The 19,138-nt window shown below is 37.3% G+C and overlaps 1 protein-coding gene across 2 annotated transcripts in view; it reads right to left on the bottom strand.

The window, feature by feature from the left end:
* RORB (RAR related orphan receptor B) overlaps nucleotides 1-19,138 on the bottom strand; it is a 191,800-nt gene that overhangs the window by 44,144 nt on the left and 128,518 nt on the right. For both annotated transcript variants that reach the window (XM_045840679.1, XM_045840678.1), the window contains exons 2-4: nucleotides 15,032-15,117; nucleotides 9,526-9,667; nucleotides 1,546-1,935 (exon numbers count right to left, since the gene is read on the bottom strand). In XM_045840679.1, coding sequence (XP_045696635.1) covers nucleotides 1,546-1,935; nucleotides 9,526-9,667; nucleotides 15,032-15,117 — 618 coding nt within the window. The remainder of the gene's footprint in view (nucleotides 1-1,545; nucleotides 1,936-9,525; nucleotides 9,668-15,031; nucleotides 15,118-19,138) is intronic.

The raw sequence follows: 19,138 nt of genomic DNA, 5'->3' as shown, positions 1-19,138 counted from the left end.
AGTTAAAAAGCATGGTTAAGGATAGCAATAACTATAAATATTTTTATAGTATAGCTGCTGTTCAGGTTCCTATGTCTCTCAGACGTGAATATTGTTACAGATATTTTGTCAACAACTTCTTTACTCACTCTCACATCCTAAATTGCTAAAAGAGAGAAATAACGTTTCGAGTTTTATAACTGTGTAACATTGCTTCTTCCTCAACCAGATGGTGGAAGTAGCCAAGATATATATGGCATGTACTTCACTAAGTGTTCACATCAACTTTATTTAAAACTCTCGTAGGCTTCAGGCTCCTACTCACAATGTAGACAGAGAAGGTGCCTGGGCACATGGAATACAAGCAGCATCAGCCAAGAGTTACTGGGCACTGGCTGAGTTCCAAACATTGCTCTTGATTTTCAAGTATTAACTCATTTAATTCTTATAACAACCATGTGCTGTATGAACTAATACTTTTCTCTTTTTAAAGATGAGCAATCAAAAATATATGAGTAAACTGGGATTTAGAAACTTGCTCCAGCTCAAATAATAAGCCACAAAGTTGGGTTTGAACTCAGGTGGCCTGGTTCTTAAACACTCTTGCTCTGCCGTCAGACAGGGTGGATATGAGGAGCCTCAAAGGTTCCTGAGCTCTACACTGTTTTCTCCAGTACACTACACACTGCAACAAAGCCTGATACAGTCATTGTTCATTTAGCTCTTGTAGGCTACTGTTAACATGAAACTCTATATCAATATTTTTATGGTAATAAGTTAATGAAATCAACAGGTTAAACATTTAATAGGTTTCTGAGTTTCACAGGATAAAGCATATTTGCAACAGGTTAGCATCCTAGGACAGGGCATCTTGAAGACTACTACTTAGGAATCAAAGGACATCACGGCAGAAAAAGGATTGGGTTGCTGATGCAGTCATGCCTGTGACTAGCCTTAAGAGTTTATTTGTTGCTCTTATGTTCTGCAACATTCCATACTACCCTCTTTCCTTACCAGTAACTCAGACTCTATTCCATGTAGAATTCTTCAATTCAAATTTGCAAAAGGCTTAGAGGTCTTCTGGTCTACCCCTCTGACTTTACTAAGAAGGAAACTGAGGTACCATATGCTTACAGTTTGTCCCCAGTTATCTGAGAGGGAGAGTTGGAGCCTCATTCATTCACTTCTTATATATTATTTCTATATCCCTTAGTTATTTCACATTAAATAGCACCACTTTGAATCCTTGCTAAAAATTTCCTGTTTATACCAATAACATTTTTCATTCAGTGATGAACCCAAGTTTAACAGATAGCATCTGTTCTTTATAGATAGCATCTTTCTATTTATAATTTCTTTCTCCTTTGCTTGAGACAAACTTTTATGGGGCCAGGGAACAATGACATTTATTAGAATATATTTTAAAGTCAATTAGTTTTTTTTTCACTAGAAGGCATGAATGCAAGTAATTCAACATAGACGTAAGATAAGGACCATATGAAATAGGACCAAGGCAGCTTCAAAGCAGAATTTCCAAAATTGAGCTGGGAGGGGACTTCCACTTACCGATTTCAGTCATCGTTATGCCTGGTGCTAACTGCCCGTTGTTGAAAGAGCTATAGGTAAACAAGTTGGGTACAGAGGTGAGGTCATAGATGGGTTCTTGCTTTATCTGTTTGATTCCAGTCATGTCAAGTCCTGACTGGTCAGGGGATGGCTGGCCGGAATCCACGTTGTAGTAACCCTCAGACTTGGGCAGGTCGATGACGTGTCCGTTGGCGTAATTGCCGCCGGCCTCATTGTTCAGGTTGCTGAGGCTGCTGCTGTACACCCTAGCCAGGGCTTCTGCCTCCCCGCTCTGCTGCTGCCGCTGCTCCTGCAGCCGCTGCTGGTGCTTTTGCACCTCCGCATACAGGCTGTCCCTTTGCTTCTTGGACATCCTCCCGAACTTCACAGCTGGGGCAGAGAGAAAAGCAGAAAACAGCACTTGTGGTTATCATTCTCATTAACCACCTCAGGTCCAAGGTGTCATGGATGGTTGTCCCGTCAACATCCAAATACAAACTCCTAGCACCATAGCCCAAGAGCTCAGTCATTTGCACTCTGCATTTGGCAAAAGGTTATATTCATGGGCATCTGTACTGGTTAGGTGCATAGTGGGCATGAAATCTAAGCTAGGAGGAAATTCATGAGAGTTTATGTATTTCTGGTGGCCATGAAGTTAGAAAGCATATTTCCTTGTTCTTTTTTAACTTGTGGGAAAAAACCATAAAAAACTAAAAAACTACCAAATAGTACCTCTTATTAAAATGTCAATCAAAACTCATTTTTAGCTCTCCCTCCTAAACATTAGGGTTATTAGATTGTTGGAGAGGATCTTATTATTTTACTATTTTCTAAGTAGTGTGTAAGAACAAGGATGTGGGGTAGGGTGATAAACACAATTTTAAGTAAGCCACACCATTTGCCTTCAGTTGGCTTTTGGGATAAAATATAAAGGATCTTTGGAAAATAGCAATTTTGCATATTCAATGGGCAGCAAGTAACTCTTCCTCTTCATTCTGCCACCCCTAAGTTTTATTACCCATCTTGTCTGGCAAAATCCTTAGCCATTTGGAGGAAAAAGGAGGAAGAGGCTCTGTCAGAGGGCATAGAGTAATACGAGGATTCTTTCATTTGAATGTATTGTTTCTTAACTTACACAGCTTCACCTCCTGGACTGTTATGGATATTGACATTTTTTCTCACAAGCTGTCAACTCCCGTTTTAGGATGTGAAAATCCCAAGTCAAGGGGCCACTGTGCCTGAATCATCAAGCAGTATGTCATTCAACTCATAGTGGGAACTAGGACAAACCTGGAGGTTCCCCTCTGAGTTTCTGTTTGCTTTTTTTTTCTTTTGTGACACTCTCCCTAACACCTGTTGGTGTTGGGAGCTCAGAGAATGTAGAAAGAAGAAAGTGGAATGTGGAATTGGGTTCAATCCCTGATTTAGTCATTGGTGTTGATGAATATAACTTCTGAGAATAACCAAATGGTGAAGTGCTTAAGAACTCTCCAGCATGAAAGGCCCACAGAAGAGGTTCCTTCTGTGAAAGAGCTGCTGTTTCACCCCCAGTGTTCTTTCAATATTCATTTTCTCCTTCCATTGCTTACAGAGCCACCAAATTTTATCTAAGCATCAGCTGCTCAAAAGGGAGACCACATTTCCCAGCCTCTGTTCCTGCCAGATGTGGCTGTATGATTAAGTTCTGGGTAGCTGCACACACTTCCAGGTGTCAGATATGCCATTCTCTCCTCCCTGTCCATTGGATTGTGGATGTGAGGAGACTTAGAGCATCCTAAACTCTTCCTCTTCCTCAATAGTCCTTCTTCTTAAAAGCCTATGTTCTTGCTTTCCGATGCTGCCTAAGTTGGAGAACAAAGTGGTAATTATCTAGTAGTGTTTCTGAAAGAAGACAATTGATGTGGTTAATTCAGACCAAACTTCTCTTTCCATCTCACCTGTCATTTCTACAGGGTCTTGAATCATTTAGATCATCGTGTTTAACTTTGTTCATAGAGATACTGTCTTTATTAGACTCTGCGTCTCAAAGACAAATTTATTTGCTTACTAATTGCTGTGGTATTTGTAGTTTGTTCACAGACAGAATTCTATAGTAGCTTTTAGGGAAACTGTACTTGTACCTTTATATTATATCTTTATAGATAATTTACTACATATACTTCTCCAGTAGAAAAACATTTTGCATAAGAAAAATAAATCACAGTACATTTGGGTTCAGAAAGAATGCTCCCCCCTACAAGAAGGTAATGTGACATGCTTCTCATTTGCTGACCCTCTCTTGCATTCATACAGGCTTAGAACAGCTCTTTGTTACAGAGCTCTGGTGCTGAACACCAAATTTGTATCTGTTGCTATAAATTAAGATTTTTTTAAAAAAAATTTCTGTTTTTATTTTTAGAGAGAAGGGAAGGGAAGGAGAAAGAAAGGGAGAGAAACATCAATGTGTGTTTGCCTCTCGTGTGTCCCCAACTAGGAACCTGGTCCACAACCCAGGCATGTGCTCTGACTGAGAATTGAAATGGTGACCCTTTGATTCACAGGCCAGCAGTCAATCCACTAAACCACACCAGCCATAGCCAGATTAAGATTTTTGTTTCACGTTGAAATTAAGAACAGTCTAAAAATAGCCAGAGGGGAGTGGGGAGGGGACAGTGGAGAGAAAGGTTTTCAGGAACTACTATAAAGGACACATGGACAAAACCAAGGGGAGGGTGGAAGCAAGGGAGGGAGGTGGGTTTGGCTGGGGTGGGGAGGTGGAGAAAATACAGACAACTGTAACTGAGCAATAATAAAGTAATTAAAAAAAGATTTTTGTTTCAGCTTGAGTATATCTACTTTTTGACTTACTTTAATAGAATAATTTTGCATTTGTTAGTTTAAAATTTATATGGAGAGAAAAATTGATAATGAGACACTCTTCTAACATCAAGATAGAAATGCAATGGCTCTTTTTAAATTTCTTTCCACTCAATCCTTGTTTCTGATTTCTATACACTGTATTTAGGTGAAATATACATAGTGGTGGATTGATTTTATTAATGACCCTGATTTCTCTTACCTATTCCCATGTTCTCCCCCATGTACATTTGCAGTGCCCTTTCATCGGTGTGGGCATTCTTACCCCACTCCTTGACTCAGGGTCATATGGCCTGCTCTGGGCCAATGGGACACTGATATATGTGACACAAACAGAGGCTTGCAAAGTGCTCATGTGATGGAGCATCTCACCATGAAAAGGCCATGCCTAACCTAGCTTGCTGGAGGATAAGATGTGTGAAGCAGAGCCAAGCCACCTGAGTCTTCCCAGACAAGGCCATCTATAATCAATAGAGGCACAAACTGACCTGTAGTTGGTGGCAGATGAATCAATGAGCCCATTCAAGACCTTATATTTAACAATTTCAAGTTCACAATTATGCTGTTAACCATAGATCTCAAAATCAAAGCTAACGATGTCCAATAAGTATGCTGTCAAGACCTGTGCCCTAGTGAACATCTGAAGACTCAATGGTGAATAATTATGTCTTTTCCAAGAAATTAACTTATCAGGTCACTGAGCAAGCTGAAATGTTTTCAGAGAAACAACTTAAAGTCCCACTATCTTTTGGAATTATCAGCCTTCATTCTAAGTCACAGACTTTACTGACAATTACTATAATACTATTTTTAAATGAATTTTCCCTGTATTTCAGAAATACTGATGAGTCAGTGTTTCAGTTTTATGCTCTTTCCTTATAACAAATGTGGTGGTGTATTTTTGGGAAAATTATAGTACATGGCAAAAATAAACCTTTGGTAAGTTTATTGAAAGTTATAACTTTCCTAACATATAAATAATTCCTTGTCACTATTTGTAAATACAAGGTACGCACATGTGTTGTATTCATAGACTTATTTCAACAAAGGCTGTATTACTATTATACTTTCAAATATTAGCATTCTTCTTACCACTAACTATTAATCAGAATGGCATGTATTTTAAGTGTTTGCCCCTCTCATACTTGAATTATGCTGTTAATGAGATTCACTTGAGTATAGAGGCAGTCTCTTGTTAAACTGCACCTCTCAAAGAAACTAGCACAATACCGTGTACATTGCAAGTGCTTTATAAACATTCAGTGATGATGGTATTTGCTCATGATAAGCTCTTAACCCTCATTTTGATCCTATATTAGTAAAGAACAGTTTTACACAAAATACTGAAAATCCTTTCATATTTATTTGGATTGTGGGATTCTAAATGAAACAAGTCTTTGGGATAACAATGAAACAAAGTCACTGCTTCTTCAAAGACTTCTACTTACCATCATATGGCAACTAGACACCTGTTTTTGGTTTTGAGATAACCCAGTTGCAGAAATATCATCTATGACTTTCTATAGTTAGTTTGGAAATTATTTTCTCTTCCTAATTTTGGTTGTAAGTTTCTCCATGTTTTCATCTTGCTGCTCACCAAGGAAACTGGTCTTAATTTAACTCTTAAATTTCAGGGATGTGCTTTTTCATGAAATAGTGCTCTAAGCTTTGTAGGAAAAAAATCTGATCCAATCTACTCAACCATATTTATAGTTTAAAAATATTCTACCTAATCCTTCTCCTCAAGTGCCACCCAACAGAAACTCCTGTGATGGTAGCATGTCCTCTGTGCTTTCCAGTAGGATGGCCAGCAGCCACATGCGGCTATTGAGCACTTGAAATATACCTAGTGTGACTTAGAAACTGGATTTTAAACTTTATTTAATTTTAATTAACCTTTTAGGTTTCAATAATGACATTTGAAAACCACTCTGAATGAGAAGATGGATCTGTGAAGCCTGTCCTTGCGGGGCAGCTTCTGTGCTTTCACAGGAGCACGTCACTAACAGGACACATACTCGATTACTGACAGGTAGGTTTCTTTCTGGACCCCAGTATCTTCCTACTGATGCCAAACATTTTTCTTGTGGTTTGCTTGTTTTTTTTTGTAGTCATATAATTGGAAACAGTTTACATTGAAGATTCCTACAACTAACATTTTTGAAGGGTCCAGTAAAAGGAAAAAGAAATAAGATAGTGGAGAAGATGCAGTGGGCATATACATGGTATTAATACACACACACACACACACACACACACACACGTATCTTTACCTTATTATACACATAAACACATGTGTATGTATTCCCAGTAGATTTGATCTTTAAGTCTTTGCCTAAGCTAAATTTGAGCAAATTTGTTATTGCCAAGCTTGTCATCTGTTCCTATATTCACCATGGCTAATAAACCACCACAGAGGTGACAATTCAGGAGAGAATGAAGGTCTAGTGATTTCAACAGTTAAATCAAACTATCTACTAGTACCATGTTATTTTAGTAACCAGGTATGGTGGAGTAAGCATTCTTAGAGCCAGGCATAATTGACAGAAAGAAAGTGCAAATATCAAAATGAAGATGCTACTTATGTCTGGGGGAAGGTGGGCGTAATGTATGTAGAGAAGAAGTTATGTGTGAGAACAGTTTACTCTGGCTACTGGCACTACTGCTAAAACACTTTGAAAATATTTGTTTAATTAGCAGAGGTAGTTATAATAAATTAGCAGCAGGAGAAACACCATCTCTCTTTCTTGTGTCCTTACTAGACATAGCTAATCAATGATAATTTTAGGGCTTTCCAGTTCTTCAATACCACACATTAGGCATTACTTATTAATAGGAGATAAAAACTTATTTAGCTTCCTTGGTGTTAGTATGATTTATTTGGTATAAAGTATCCTTTATAATCAAGGTTCAGACCAAACTTCCAGTATATAACATAGTAAAGAAGAATTTATTTTCCCTTAGAGAGAATCTAAGGGAAAGATTGAGCCCCTTCTGCTAGAGCCCCTTCTCCTCATTCCCAGCCACCACACCATTCTTGAGCACTTCTTACTATTAGTTCTACAAAAGACATGCTCAGGAGGCATTTTGGGGGATGTTCCTGGCAGCCTCAGGATGGTCTCTGAACCGAGTATTAAGATGGACCATATCCTTAATCCCCAGCATCCTCAGACAGCGTATTGCTTTTACTTGCATAGAAATTTATATGCTGCAATAAATTTCTTCCCCCTTGAAAACAGACTGTGGCTCTATCCATTGAGTGCCCTCCCCTTCCTCAACACATTCCTTTTATGTCTTGGGATTCAGACAATGTTCTTTTGTGGGCTGATGTCACTGATTCTGCCTGGGACCATATGCCCACCCCTTGCTCATGATTCTGTTCACTAGCACAGAGCCACAAGAGCTGCACTCCCAAAAGAGAGATTTCCTTTTATTGTAGGAAGAAATAATAAACATAAGTACCCATTGGTTTATTCTTTTTGAACAATTATTAATGTGGCTTTTCAGATACTGCCAATTAATATGCTGCCTCTTAAATTGTAGAAAAAAGTACAAAATTATTAACTCAAATTCCCCTAAAATTTTACAAATAAATCTTAACTACCATCCTCCAATTCTTCACTTTAATTATGTTGAAGTACACAGTGCTATAAGTTTACCCTATGAGTAAATTTATGTGGTTAGCAAGTCTAAAAAAACAAATAAACAAACAAAATATCATTTAGGCAATAAATAGAAAAATTTTGGAAACTTACACCTCTGCATCTTTAGAAACTACCTGTAAACTAAAGGGCTCAAGGTCATATTCTTCTTCTTTTTTCCCTAGTTTTATCTCATAGGTGTACTCTTGTGTAAGATGGGTTTAGATGGGTTGAGAATTAGAGAAAAGATAAACCAAGATTCAAGATATAACTATTTGGAGAATGCAAACTAAGAAGTAAGTAGTTTATGTGCCTAGATATCAAGATCTATGTGAATTTATCCAAATGACTAAAAGGTCCATGTTTAATTTAATAACTCATAAAATCCTTTTATACTAAGATGGAGCACACGTAAATTACCCAATCTTTAAAAAAACCTAGAAGCATTTATTTTCTCTTTTTTGATGGCTGTGTGTCCACACCACATTGAACTTCAGTAGAGGCAGTGTGACCAGGAGTGCAGAATCCACAGTGTTTCATATAAAGAGAATAAGTATCAGGGGCACCATCTGTGTCTCAGGCACTAGGAAAAACGGAATGCTATGGTTCACTAAACAAACATTTAGGTGCCTGCTTTTAACCAGACCCTGAGGATACAGTAGGAACAAGACAGAAATGGCCCAAGACTCAGGGCCGCTCACAGTCTGATACAGGAGTGCTGTGGCCAGTGGCAGTGGGGAAATAAGTAGTTTAGATGAATGCTTAAAAATGGAAGAAAAGCTAGATGATATTCTCTGTTTTTTATTTTTCCTCTTTTATTAATCTAAGAAGTTCTTCGCTGAGTCAAGCCACCTATTTGGGTTAGGCATGCAGATAAGCACACACTTGAGTCATACTCTGAGAAGGACACTGCCTACACAGCCCTTCTAAGACTTGGACTGCTGCAGTTGCATTTGGCATCTTCATCATGACTCAGAAGAGTCTATATCCTTATCTAAATAGGTGTGACCAGCAAGTGGAGCTTCTGGGCTACTATAGAAACATATTCTCATCCTTAGCATCTCCATATACTAAGTAACTTGTGGAGTCAGACTTACCAAAGCAAACAAATGGTTCCAGTTCCCTAGGGCTTTCCCGTTTTAGCTCTGAGCATGTCCCAGGAAGCCAACCCTTCATCTGCAGGCAAATCTGGACAGCTGGTCATTTCTCAGTCTAGGCCTATGTGGCTTTTACCTAACCTAGTTAGTACAGGTTGCTCCATGAGCTACAGTAAAGTCTTTTCTTTGTATTTCATAGGCAATACTATGTTTTTATATGTTCTTACTTTTCCTCTTAATGTGCTAGGAGCATATGCTTTTTCCATTCTTATCTCCAATTCCCTTTGTCTAGGATTCTTCCAGCAGCTTAAATAGACTCCAACAAAGCATCTTTTATGTAAGAAGTAGGAAGCCTTTATGTAAGAAGTAGGAAGGCAATGCCTTACCATCTCTTGACATTCCTAGGGCAAGACACTTCTGCAGTCGGCAGTGTTGGCAACGGTTTCTGTTGGTTCTGTCAATTAAACAGTTTCTCTGCCTTGGGCAGGAGTAAGAGGCATTGTTCTGCTGGCTCCTCCTAAAGAATCCCTAGAGGGGAAAAAAGAATGGGAGGGATAGATTTATAAGAATGCAAACAGAAACCATTAACATATACGTCTGCTATATTTTCTACAGTGAACATAACTGAATTTAGTTTTTAAAATTCTTTGGATATCTTCCCTAGGACAACTAACAGATATTTGTACTAGGAAAAATATACTATCTACAGAGATATGACAGTATCACTCATTCATTCATCTATTAATGATGCTTGTGAGCTATGCTGTTCAATGTGAAGAAAAGTAGAACAGAGTTCCTGCCCCAAAGAGCAGGGAGAAAGGAGTGGAAAAGGGAAGTGTCACTGTAAGGCAAATATGACAAAACTTGATGGGGACTGTAACACAGGCTTATGTCAAGTGCTGTGGGGTTGAGGGACTTGGAGTATTGGTTGCAACAGCAGTACTGAAGTTTGGGCTCAGTATGTTCTGCTATCTTCGTTTTTAAGATGCATTTTTGCTGATTTGAAAATTTTTGAATTTGGCCAGAATACATCTGGGAGTTTTGATTTTGAACCACTGATGTACCTTATAATCATCCCATCTTTGAATAAGAGAATATGGTATATAAATTGTTCAATAAAAAAACAAGCAATAAGTAAAAGCTGAATTACTGCTTTGTGCTTGGCCTCAGGCTGGTGATGCAGGAGGTTTTCATGTAAATAAGTTTGGGTCCTTTCAGTACAAAATGAACTTCCATAGATCATTTATTACCATTCTGAATAAAACCACAGCTGAATTTATTATGTTTTTAATCTTTGGATACCCTTTGACTTAATTGTCTTACAGAAAACCCTACTGGGAAAATAAACATTTTCTCCACAGATATGAAAGTATATCATTCACCCATTTAATCAGTTTCCCTAATTATTCTTTTATTTTATTTATTTTAAAAAATAAAAAATATATTTGTTGATCTGAGAGAAAGAAAGAGAGAAAAACATCAATGTGAGAGAGAAACATTCATTGGTTGCCTCCCATAAGTGCCTGACCAGGGGTCAAACCCACAACTTAGGTATGTGCCCTGATCAGGAATCAAAACTGCAACCTTTTGGTGTGTAGGATGATGCCCCAACTGACTGAGCCACCTACATCAGGGCCCCTAATCACTCTTTACTCTTGAATTTTGATACAGCAAAAGAGCAAAATGCTATGAACAAAATGATAGCCTATAGATTTACCAAGATAAATTTTAAGAAAGGATAACCTACAGTAATATCTTTCTCAAGAGGAAAACTAGAACATTTCTAAGTGTTAAGCTCAATACCCATCTTGCTGAGAGGCCTAGAATAGGTCACTAGACTTCCTTTAAATAGCTTTTGTGTTTCCTCAACTATCAACAGGAGGTAGAGTGGGGCTGGGACTATGGTGAAGCTAGAGAGGCAATCACCTTGGACATAAAATTTTAGGGTTGCCAAGAGACTTGGTAATCTGGATAAATAATATTTTAACAGGATATATTAAAAATCAACACTAACACAAAAACTCCCAGGAGTTTAAATAAAGACAGGATTAAGATTAGTGATTTTCCTTTGTTTCAAATTCCCATATGGTTCAGTATGGTCGTGTAAAGAGAGCTCAGCTGATCTTGTGCAGAAGCTCAGAAATGGATATGTAGCCAAGTATCTTCTTAAAGACAAAGAGCTCTAACTGGTTTTTGGTTGTAAGCCCCAAGCCATTCAACAACAAACAGGTTCATCTCCACAAACACATGTGTATTATTTATGTAATGGACCAGTGATGGTAGAATGTGATATTTGGTTGTCCAAGTCTAATGAATTCATGGAGCCCCTTAAAATAGAGATTACTTCCAACCAAGCCCCCAGGGATTGAAATGATATATTTCACATACCATAAAAGCTGTCAAAAAGCATAACCTCAGCCCATTTGTACTGATTAAAGATAATCAGGAATTTACATTTTAGGAAAGAAGTGGGTAGTTTTTAATCTTTGAATAGTCTAGTGTCACTTACTTAACATAAGAATTGACAGAAAAGACTTTTCTGAAGTCATAGCTACAGCCCTACTAATTTAAGGCCAATTTGACATTAATTATGAGGCATTACTTGCTTATCTATTGCTCATTATCGCATATGAGGTATTTGGCATGTAAAAGAAATTGTTTCAAATTTTACTGAGTGACTAGAAATTTGAGTAAGTGCACCAGCTGAATTGATGTTACTTAAAACAGGTGGTTGATGCTGACTGGAAAACTCCAGTACAAAAATTCAGAGCTTGATACAGAATGTGCTGTCATTGACATTTTATTCTAAACAGAATTTCCTGAGCTTACTATTTGGAGGAGAGTGTAGTATATTTACAAAGGTGGGTTTTTCCATGAAATTAAAAAAAAGTGTGGTGTACAATGTCATTTTGACTAAAATCTCTGAGTATGCCTTGGAATAACAGTGTAATTTCTTTGGCTGTGGGTTCCTCCTTTAAATAGAAAGATGACAGAAGCCAATGCACTTGTCCCTGGCTATTGACCTGCTGGAATGTATTTGTTCAGTAGTTACATCTTTTGGAAATTACTGTTTTAAATGCTTTGCTCCTTAACATGGACATATCCTCATCTTTTGAAATCAGATATTTTCCAGTAGAGCTTATGCAATGAAACACAATACATGTTCACTTTGATATTAGTCTAAAAAGCAGTTAGACTATGGGTGTGTGTTTTTGGATCCTATGTAAACCAGACCAGAGCTTTTAAAATTGCACAATAAACCAACACAGTGGTGGAAATGCTTTCACTGGAGAGAGTTCTGATTCTAAAATTATTAGTGTTTACAAAGAAAACTATCTGCCCAGCAGTAATAACTTATTCTGGGAGAGTAAAGAATTTCTGATTTGTAATTTTGCTTTATTGTTTCTTTTGATGTGTTGAATAAATTGTATTAAGGTGGACAACATGCAATTTTTACATGTGGGTCTGCAGAAAAACAGTGAAAGGCACATCTCATGATGTTCAAATACAGATTATTGCAAATCACTTCTAAAGCAGGTCAGTATATTGATGGGTTAGCATATTAATAATGGTATTCTCCCCTCTTTGCACCCTTCCCCAATGTTATTTTCATTCATTTCTTTCCTCCAGTTTTAGTTGTAGGAATTATGCTGTTTTAAGACTAGGATAAGACTGCCAATTTTTCACATAGCACTACTGAAGTTTTAAGATTAAGGTTGGTTCTCAGAATCTATGATTGTGCTACATCTCTTTCAGTTCACCAATCTTAAATTAATGATTTAATCTCTTGCATTTTTTATCATAAATATAACTGCTTTTACCAGCAACTTTGCCAGCATATCTCTTTCTCCTACTGTTGGGAACTTCCCTGGCTGGTTTCAGAAGCTGTAACCTCCCCATGGCTAAGGCTGAGTGGGTGACCTTTGGACCATAAGCAACTAAGGAGACAAAGCTTATCTCCCTGGCAGGGGTGCTGCTTCTGTTCCTTTTTCTTCATCCATAACTTGCCCCCAATGCTTGATCAGTTAGCCAATGACAGGTAAGATTCCTTAAGTGGGGAACGACCTAAGACAGGCATGATCACATGGAGACCCCAAGGAAGGACTTGAGGGGTTATAGCAAAAGGGGGTGATGGACCCTTGCCCCTCAGCTTTGACAAAGCCTGAGTCTTCATTCTGTCTGCAAGAAGTCTTCTAATCTCTTGGCTGCTGTACTTCCCCTGCTTGCCTTAAGCCTGAAACAATGACAGAGGGAGGTGCAGCCCTGTGCTGGAAAGGGTGGGTTTCCTGGGCATCAGGCCTGAGAAAGAAAATGTAAAATCCCGTGAAACCTGCTTTGTTTAGAATGCTCTCAATTAAATAAGAGTCCAAGCAAGAAGTGAGTTTGTTCCTCAAAGTTTTATTGTTCTTTAGCTATCTGACCCTGACTCAAAATAGGCCCTCAGAGTTCTTTGTTATCTACTGTTTGATCCTTACTGCCTGACAATGATTAATGAGCTTTACCTGTATTCCTGTGCAAATGAACCCAATAAGAGCCCAGTGAGGAAAAGGCTCTTGGCCCTTCTCTTTTGAGAGATAGGTCACCTTTCCTCCCCAAGCAGATCATGTCTTGGTGGACTTATTCTCATCAGTGGTGGCCAGGGGGTGGCCCTGCAGGCAGAGCACTCCCACACCCTACTAGACCACAGCTGCATTGTATTTGTTCTGGTTACACATCACCTTTTAAAATTAATTGTAGACTTGTTTTTATTTCCCTCTTGATATTTAGTCACTTGCACTTTCCTTCTAGGGATTAATTTAACAAATTTACTGTTTTAAATTTCTCTTATTTTAGATTAGGTCTATGTTAACTACTATCCTTTTAACTTTTTCCTATCTATCTATCTATCTATCTATCATCTACTTATCTATCCATCTCAGCTTTGTACTTTAAAATCAACTCGCCTATAGGCATTCATTTGTTTTGGAAGGATTGATTGGCTCTGTCCTGGAGGGGAACACTGAACCCAGAATGAAAAAGCCAGTAAAACCATGGTCATAGTGTTGACCATGTCCTCTCACTAGATCTGTGACATTGGCCAAATGACATAATCTTGTTTATACCTCAGGGTCTCATTGAAAAATGAGCAGGTTGGGCAGGTGCTTTTTAATTAATTTACAGATTATCTGGTCTACTTCTAACATTTTATGCTTCCAGTTTTTTTTTCTTAATTTTTTTCTGGAATGTGAGAATAAAGGACAGCCATGTGCATATTACAACTGTTACTTTGTCTTCTTTCTCAAGCAGATAAATAAATATAGGCCCATTAGCTTACAATCTTTGTTATTTTTTAAAATTTTATTTATTTATTTTTAGACCAAGGAGAAGGGAGGAGGAAAAGAGAGAGATAAACATTAATGTGGGATTGCCCTACTGGGGACCTGGTCTGCAACCCAGGCAAGTGCCCTGACTGGGAATCCAACCTGCGATACTTTGACTCTTTGGTTCACAGGCCTGCACTCAATCCACTGAGCCACACCAGCTGGGGAATTTAATTTATAGTTCCTTCATATAGGAATAAATGCCCTGGAGTTTACTGGAGACAGTACTGTTAAAAAGGCAAGAATCAGCACTTATATCTCTGTCAATGTGAATAATTCAAACTTTTACATAACAATCCATTTTCAAGCATCTGCTGACCAGGTAGTTAGCCTATAGCAGAAAGGTGAAAGGCCAAGGCATGGAAAATCAACCCACCCAGCCATCAAGCAAGAATTCCTGAATGTCAGTAGCAGATGCAAGAATCCTATAGCAGGCCTTCTTTAAAAAGGTGTCACCACATGCATCATGAGGCACATGGATGCCTGAGGCAAACATGGATGCTGGGGGCAGTACTGTGTCAAAGTCCCATACCTTGCAGCCTTCACATGTGATGACTCCATAGTGGATCCCGGAGGACTTATCGCCACAAATTTTGCATGGTATCACTTCAATTTGTGCTGAAAAGGGAAAACAGGCATTTTGAGCTCATAGAGTTTTCTTCTTACTTTTACCCTTCTACCTCCCTCTCCACTTGTTCCTGTCAGGACTTTAGTGTTTAAAGATACTGGGGTGGGGGTATGGATATGCTGTGAGGTCATCCAGTCCCATTTGAATGGCCTCCTGAAGCTCTTCTAATTAAAAGGGAATCCATCTTGTTTGCTTTTTTCAGAAAGAAAGAAAAAGAAAAGCCAGGGACCAGAAATTTTGTAAATTTTGCCTTCATCATTTTATCCTTTATAACCTTGACCTTGAAATAATGTGAGTTAAAAATTCCTGGGACCTGAGATTTCATTTTTTTTTATTTTACACTTCAAGCATTGTCAAAGAGAGTTATCACATTGCCTTATTTCAATAGTTTTTAAATAGGTAAATAAAAGCAAAACTGGAGCAGGTGGTGGTGACTTTATATCAGGTTGACCAAGAAGTTCATTTAGTTTTTTCTATATGATGGCTCTAGCAGTGCTTAGTTTTCTTTAACTTCATTTGAACAATTTGTTAGATTATATTGTGATAGCTGTTATATCAGTATGCATTTCAAAAAAGACATCAAAATTGGTGAATTTTCATGCAGCCATTTTAGTATTGAAGATGGAAGAAGATAGGCAACACTTTTGGCATATTATGCTTTATTATTTCAAGAAAGGTAAAAACATAACTGAAATGCAAAAAAGATTTGTGCAGTATTTGGAGAAGATGTTGTGACTGACTGAATGTGTCAAAAGTGGTTTGAAAATAGTTCCAAAAACTATTTGACATTTTGGCCAAATAATTCTTGGCTGTCTTATGCACTGGAAGATGTTAAGCAACACCCCTGGTCTCTACCCACTAGAAGCCAATAATAGGACATATCCAACATACTCAAAATGTCGAAATCAATAAAGTTATTGGTGTAAATTAAAAATGTGTCTTTTATTCTATGGGAAAAACCAAATGGGCTTTTTGGCTAGCCCAATACATTATGTGGCTGAATGTTTACTTGTGAAAATACCAATAATAAATCAGTCATATATTTATTGAGCATCCTTTGTATGTCCCCTAAAATAATAAATGTTGCTTTCATAAGATACAATATACTAATGACACCAACACACAATTGATACACAGAGAAATCAGAGAAAAAAATGATAAAGTATGTACTACCTACAACTTTGGTACTACCTACAACTTTGGTAGGAACTGAAATAATTTCACTGGAAATGAAAACAGCTTGGTTGATTTTGAGGATTGCATATAATTTAGTTAGGCTGAAGAGAAAGGTAAAGGGCATTTTGGCAGGCAGTACAGAATGAAGGAGGTCGGGAATGATAGAAGGAAGTCTGGAATGATGTGGTTTGTAATCCTGGAGACAATCAATGTGGCTCTAATGGAAACTTGGACCATATGGTTAGATAGAGGATGTGATATCAGATTATGGAGCTACTGAGAGGCAGAGGATTTTCAGCTGATACTACTGGCCATAATCAATCAAGAGAGTGAACAAGCAAAAGAAATGATGAAAGTGGTGGTTTGAGTATTTTACAAAGGTGAGTTCAGCAGACTAACCAGAAACATGTAAAAAACCAACTGAAAGGCCATGCTTAGCCTGGGGTGTTAAGAGATGAAAGTGGAGATTCCATTGGTAGCAGGATAAATGCAGAGGAAGAGGCAAATAGGGATATAGTTCAAAGGTAGAGCTGAGAAGATAAATGCTGGAAAGGACACAGAGGTAGAAATTGAAGATGGTGACTTTAAGCTTTCTGAACCAGAGAGAGATTGAATAGTAGGCTTGACAACAGTGGGGATGTAAGGCAACTACTTTGTGGATTTTGGTGGGGCATGGGATTTCCATTTTGCATGGGTGTAATTTGGTATGATATCTTATAGGCACCAGTATATAAATCTTGGAAAGTTGATTTTAAGTTATCAGCATCAAGGTTATGGATGAATTCATTAGATAAACTTTACTTAGATTGTATTATTGTAAATCCTATGCCTCTGAAAGTATTCTAAGTGTTGTTAAAATTATACACACTAGAAAGATTTGCTTTTCCCACTCTCAATTTAAAATATGCAAAATGTGCTTCAAAATGCTTTGTATATCAGTGTGCCACTTGGATGCTTTTCTACAGTTTCCTAACACTTAAATATACAAAACAAATGAATGCAAGACATAACCCTATTTTTTATATTTTTATACATTAAAAAAGATAACACTTTGCTTTAAGAGCACATTAAATTTTTCAAATTAAATATTTCATAGTGAGTTTATCTTTATAAGCAAAAAATTCAGCGTTATATTCTATGAGAAAACTGAGGATTGAGGTGGTTAATAATGCCCTTGAGTTGACTTGGGAGATGAAAGCCAGAAATTAGCCAGGTTTCCTGGTACTTCATTTAGTAACCCTTTCTCTGCCTCTCACAAAGATAAAGTATGAATATAATTTTGAATTCCTATATTATCCCAGGAGCACTGGCTATAGAGATAATGAAAAATAAATTAGAAGAGACAAAGTCAACTAAAATACTTATCAAACCATTTCTATTTGCTTCTATTCTTTTAGCTTTTAGATTACATTAACTAGGATTTGTTTTTAGTATTTTGTGATGTGGAAACAATGAGAAATTTGATGTCATTCTATTCTGTTCTCTTCTCCTTGATTTCATGACAAAGATAAAATCTCTGATTTTGTTTTTTGTTTATGAAGCTTAGACAACAAACTTCATAGATTTGTGAGGATTAAATGAGATGTTTTATGTAGAAGTACCTTGTCAATAGAGTTACAAAATGTCAGTCTCTGTCATTATCATCAGCATTGTTGTTAATTGGTGTTTCAAATCGTTTGGACAAGAAATTGAAGCCATATTATTATTCCTTTATTAAAAATCTTGTTTAAAAAATACCAAATGAATGAAACTATAAGTTATTTTTTAAAGTGATAAACTTTCAAACAGTAACTTCTTTGCAATGATTACAAAATTGACTAAGAATCCCAGGTATCCATTGTACAGTTGTTAGGCTTATATGATATTAAGTCAGAGGGGCTCTTTGCATAAATTACTCCCCAGGGAGTAACTTACACGTGGGGAGAATCTGCTTCAATAAGTTCTTAATTATAAAATGATCTAACTCTAAAGGAAATGAAATAGAGGTAATTTGCCCCCTGGGATGTGAGAAGATGTTTTTGAAAGCCACAAAGGTTATCTCATAAACTTCAGAAATACAAATGAGATAAGAAATGATTCAATAGAGGATCTGCATATTTATACATATTTATAATTTTAGCTCAACATGTAATCCTGAAGAACCATAAACATTGTAACAGTATTTTTAAAGAGAAAGAAACCGCTTAGCAGGGTATGTGTGTGTTGCTGTGTGCAAGAAGGGATTACTGGTTTGGAAAACATACGGTCATTTTTACTTATTATGGCAGAATAGACCATTTGAGGTTTATTACAGATGAAGATAAACTTAAATAATTGAAAGTACTAATCCTTTTCTCTCATTTTAAATAAACTGCTTCTGAGTTACAACTTCTTAATTCATGCTATGTATTGTATAAAGCACATCTTCAAGACAGAGTATTTCAGACACTGATTAGGACAACAGGTCACATGATCACTTCTGTATTTGCCATTTACTAATGTCTTCCACTGCACAGGCCGGGCCATACTCTCTGGTGCAATTGCCTTGCAGTGAATACAGATCTGGGGACACACTGTCTATCATGGTTTCAAATATCTAGGGGCAATTTAGTGGCTTGGACCTCACCAGCTGTTACAATGATAAGGAAACTAAGAAGATAGTTCAACTTTCATACGTTTGCTTAACTCATGGATTAACTCAAAAATAGCATTGTCTTAGAGACAAACATAGAGGAGCCACAATGCTCTGGGAGATGGTTTGAGATATGCTCCCGATTTTTCAGTTTTTCTATTTCTTTTATCTTCCTCTCACCTATATTTTTCTATTGGTAATCTTTTGTGAAAACTTTAGTTAAA

This window comes from Phyllostomus hastatus, unplaced genomic scaffold (assembly GCF_019186645.2).
Source record: "Phyllostomus hastatus isolate PE091 unplaced genomic scaffold, TTU_PhHast_1.1 phas_contig_34, whole genome shotgun sequence".
In the NCBI taxonomy this organism is placed as follows: domain Eukaryota; kingdom Metazoa; phylum Chordata; class Mammalia; order Chiroptera; family Phyllostomidae; genus Phyllostomus; species Phyllostomus hastatus.
Note: the sequence above shows the minus strand (reverse complement) of the source record. Positions and strands in the feature narration are given on the sequence as shown.